The sequence below is a fragment of the Etheostoma spectabile genome, unplaced genomic scaffold (genome assembly GCF_008692095.1).
Source record: "Etheostoma spectabile isolate EspeVRDwgs_2016 unplaced genomic scaffold, UIUC_Espe_1.0 scaffold395, whole genome shotgun sequence".
Lineage (NCBI taxonomy): Eukaryota > Metazoa > Chordata > Actinopteri > Perciformes > Percidae > Etheostoma > Etheostoma spectabile.
In genome coordinates this window covers 180,608-184,171 of record NW_022605600.1, presented here as the reverse complement: position 1 = coordinate 184,171, position 3,564 = coordinate 180,608, and the positions used below count along the sequence as shown (strand labels likewise).

Below are 3,564 nucleotides of genomic sequence, written 5' to 3'. Positions count from 1 at the left end.
TGGGTCACATCTCTGGCCCAGGTCCAGCAGGCTCCGTCTCACACGCTGTTACTCTCCCAACTGAAGTTAGTTGCATTCAACAACTTGTTCTGTGTTCTTTGCCGTGGCGGCCGCTATAGCAGAGTTACCCGCGGAAACACTGGTACAAACACAGGTTTGCCCCTTGTTTACAATAACGCTTTGTTAATAAAAATTAAAACGTGTAGACAAATGTCAAAGTGTGGACCGCGCTGTGTGGCCGGCCGGATTAAGAGGAGAAGAGGAGAGGAGAGATCCCACACAGGCACGGCTTTACAGACGAAATGGTCACGTAACGAAAATTAATCAATCCATATAACAGCATTGCAGCGGATGCGAGGACATTAGCCGGTGCATCCTAGAGGAGCTAACAGCTAACAGACGCTTAAGCACCGACTAGCCACTGTCATTGCTGTTGTCTAAAAACAACAGACGGGACAAATGTTGCGTTACTGGCAAACTGTGTAACCTTGATACGCGACTAAACCACTGCTATCTGTTGAGTTTTCCTCCCGTTACTCTGTCCTCTGGACTGTCTACTCTAGAAACTAAGCTGCACGGGGTGAGTGAACTACTTTGACTGGCTCATGAGCAGACGGTAGTAGCGGTAGATTGGCTTTGCAAAAAACCCGGACGTTCTATGAAATGACGCTTTAAAAAAAATAATCGCTCGATCACGCAAATTTGATCGTGGGAAGTCAAAATTGTGATCACGATTAAAATTTGATTAATTGTGCAGCCCTACCTACAATTTTCAAATGTTTAGTTCAAATATTCTTTAGACATGTTTTTCAGTATGTACAAAATATGTTTATCATAGAAACTTGTTTTGTATAGTTCATATCAACACCGATAAATATTGGTTATCGGCCATAACCGCAATGTTACGGTTGTCGGCATTGGCCAAAATTTTAATATTAGTATATCCCTAGTTTTGCACCTAAATTTCTAACACTGTCATAATTTCAAAGATGCCAGACTTCTGTCTACTAAACTCTATATCATCTTACAGATCTAGTAATCTGTGCTGTGAAAATGTCTTCCTTCTGAGGTCTCCTGAGCCCAGTCAATTCTGACGTCTTCCTGCCTAAATCCTCTATTTCTCCCTGCCAATCTGCAGCAGACAAACTCGTTTCACATCCAAAGACAACTGTTGACCGCTCCATCAGAGCTGTCCCGATTGCCTGGCCGACTGCTGGCTGCCATCGCTTATGCAACCAACGGAAAATGAGAATTTGTCTCAAGCTTTCTCAACTTTTTGTCCTTCCCCTTTTTTATTCTGCTATCCTCCTTTTTAAATGCCAGTGTTTGACATCCACTTCATGCTGATTGGTTTTTACAGGCCATCAGCGTAATGGAGGTACCAGTGGTAAAGATAAGCGAAGGCGATGCAGGTGCCGAGGAGAAAATGATGAGAAAATCTATAGTCAATATGGTACAGTACAGTGTCTTCCTCTCTGTGTGTCTGACACTTTGATGGGAACTGGGGCCTCATGGGTTCAATTCACTCTGGGTGCTCACTTAATCATAGTGCATGGCGAATTTACTGATGGTGAATGTATCTGTGGGTGAATTTTTAAATGTATGTTTAGTAATACTATTCTGATCGCTTTCTAACAGATTTGTACTTAAATATCAATGCAAGTTTCTAGACTAAGAAGTAATAAAGTAATTTAAAAGGCTTTCCATTTAGCTTCATAGCAATTTCCATCTGTTAAAGTTGCATGCACTCCCATGAAAATCTGTTTACAAAAAGTATTTCATAAGACAGTTCTTGGACTGTGAATAGCAATGCACCAGAAGCTTTTGATTTTTGAGCATTTTCTGTTTAAAATGGTTTAGCATTTGTGAAACGTGCTTTCTTTTTGAGAGTGAGTTGAAGATTAATAACAATTTCGTGTTTTGGATGTTTAGTTAAAATTTGGATTTTGTGGGAACAATATATCCCTCTGGCCAGGACTTTTATGCCACATCTACAGTTAAAGTTTGGGTTGCCAGATATGGTTGGTGAGATTTTGGTCACCGAGTGCACAGGTGTGATTGTATCAAAACTGACAACCTCACTGTGACAGTCTTAAGCCGTATTTGCACGGGACTAGTATTACCATGGGACCTCTGATCACAGACACGATACAACTTTTTTTCTACCACATGGCATTGTTTTGTCATTGATTACATCCCACTTTGCAACACAATTATACCACAGAGACCTTATTTATTGATATTGATTGATTTCAGTATCGATCGTTCCAACACCAAAGATTTTTTTTGTGCCTTAAATAATGTTTCGAAAATCATTTTAGTGGTTCATTAACTCATTGGAATGAAACATAAGAATAATGGTAAGAGTAATGGACAATTCTGCTCCCAACCTGTAGAGCAAAGAGGAAAAGCGCTTTGGTTCCTACAGTAATGGTGCTGGTTGACAATTAGCTTATGTAACTCTTGGTGTGTAACATAAGATTACGACACCTTTTGACACGCTCAGTTTTTTTAGTATGATTAACAGCACATCCCTGTCTTCTGCCTCAGTCTGCAAGGCTTCAGTCGGGATGAGAGCTGACAACAGCCCTGGGGACAGATCTACAGTGGGAATTGTTAGGTTTCTGTAAATAACATCACAGAGTACAGTCTAGACTTGCTCTTTTATGAAAAGCGCTGTGAGATAACTTTTGTGATTTGGCGCTATATAAATAAAATTGAATTGAATCTACAGTCTGCCCCCAGCCAGCTAGCAGCCATCTCGGTCAACACTTAACTCCGGTGCTAAGGATGCTAACGGCAGTTTACTGAACCGTCGGGAAACAGACCCAGGCACCCGAGTCAGGATAGCAGCCATTCGTAATGTTACACCTCCATTAGCGTTACCGGTGGCTTTTTGACATCTTTACAGTTTGCCAAATTTACGAGACAAAACAGGAATAAGATACAGATAGGACTAATACCAATAGTTCTTTAAAGACGTGGTAGCATTGGATATGGACGGGAAGGATAACTCTGGGAGTTGGAAAGGGTGTGTCGTGATTCTGCCTTCTCACTCCGTGACACAGGTTTGTGGGGCTGAGTGTCGCAATTTCGGTTTTATTTTCATATTGTTACAGCCCTAGTAGGTATATGTTTTAACATTGGACAGAGCCAGGCTAGCTGTTTTACCTTGCTCTAGGTGTTAGGCTTAATAATCTGCTCATCTCACCTTTTAGAAAGAAAGCAAAAAAGTGTTTTGCCAAACATGTTAAACCATTATCACAGGTGTCAAAAGCAATATGTATCCTAACATTATATTTAATAAGACTGTTGTAATAACATCTGTCTGTGTCTTTAGCTATTGGCGCTACTACAACCGGGAATCCAGTATACTTCTGGGGCCAAAATGCTGGACCCCACAAGTTTAGAGGGCTGTTTGAGGTTTAAAACTTGGTTTTAGGGTTAGGCATTTAGTTGTGATGGTTAAGGTAAAGGGCTAGGGAATGCATTATGTCAATGACAGGCCCCCACAAAGACGGTTAGGTCGAGAGCTTTGCTTTCTGGCTCAGCTCTCTTTTTGTC

At 41.1% G+C, this 3,564-nt stretch overlaps 1 protein-coding gene across 3 annotated transcripts in view; it reads left to right on the top strand.

The window, feature by feature from the left end:
* ect2 (epithelial cell transforming 2) overlaps positions 1-3,564 on the top strand; it is a 128,337-nt gene that overhangs the window by 19,460 nt on the left and 105,313 nt on the right. Inside the window, exon 4 of one of the 3 annotated variants that reach the window (XM_032511617.1) lies at positions 1,361-1,453. The exons of the other annotated variants lie outside the window; for them this stretch is intronic. Within the exon in view, the coding sequence (XP_032367508.1) occupies positions 1,361-1,453 (93 nt within the window). The remainder of the gene's footprint in view (positions 1-1,360; positions 1,454-3,564) is intronic. 3 annotated transcript variants of the gene reach the window in all.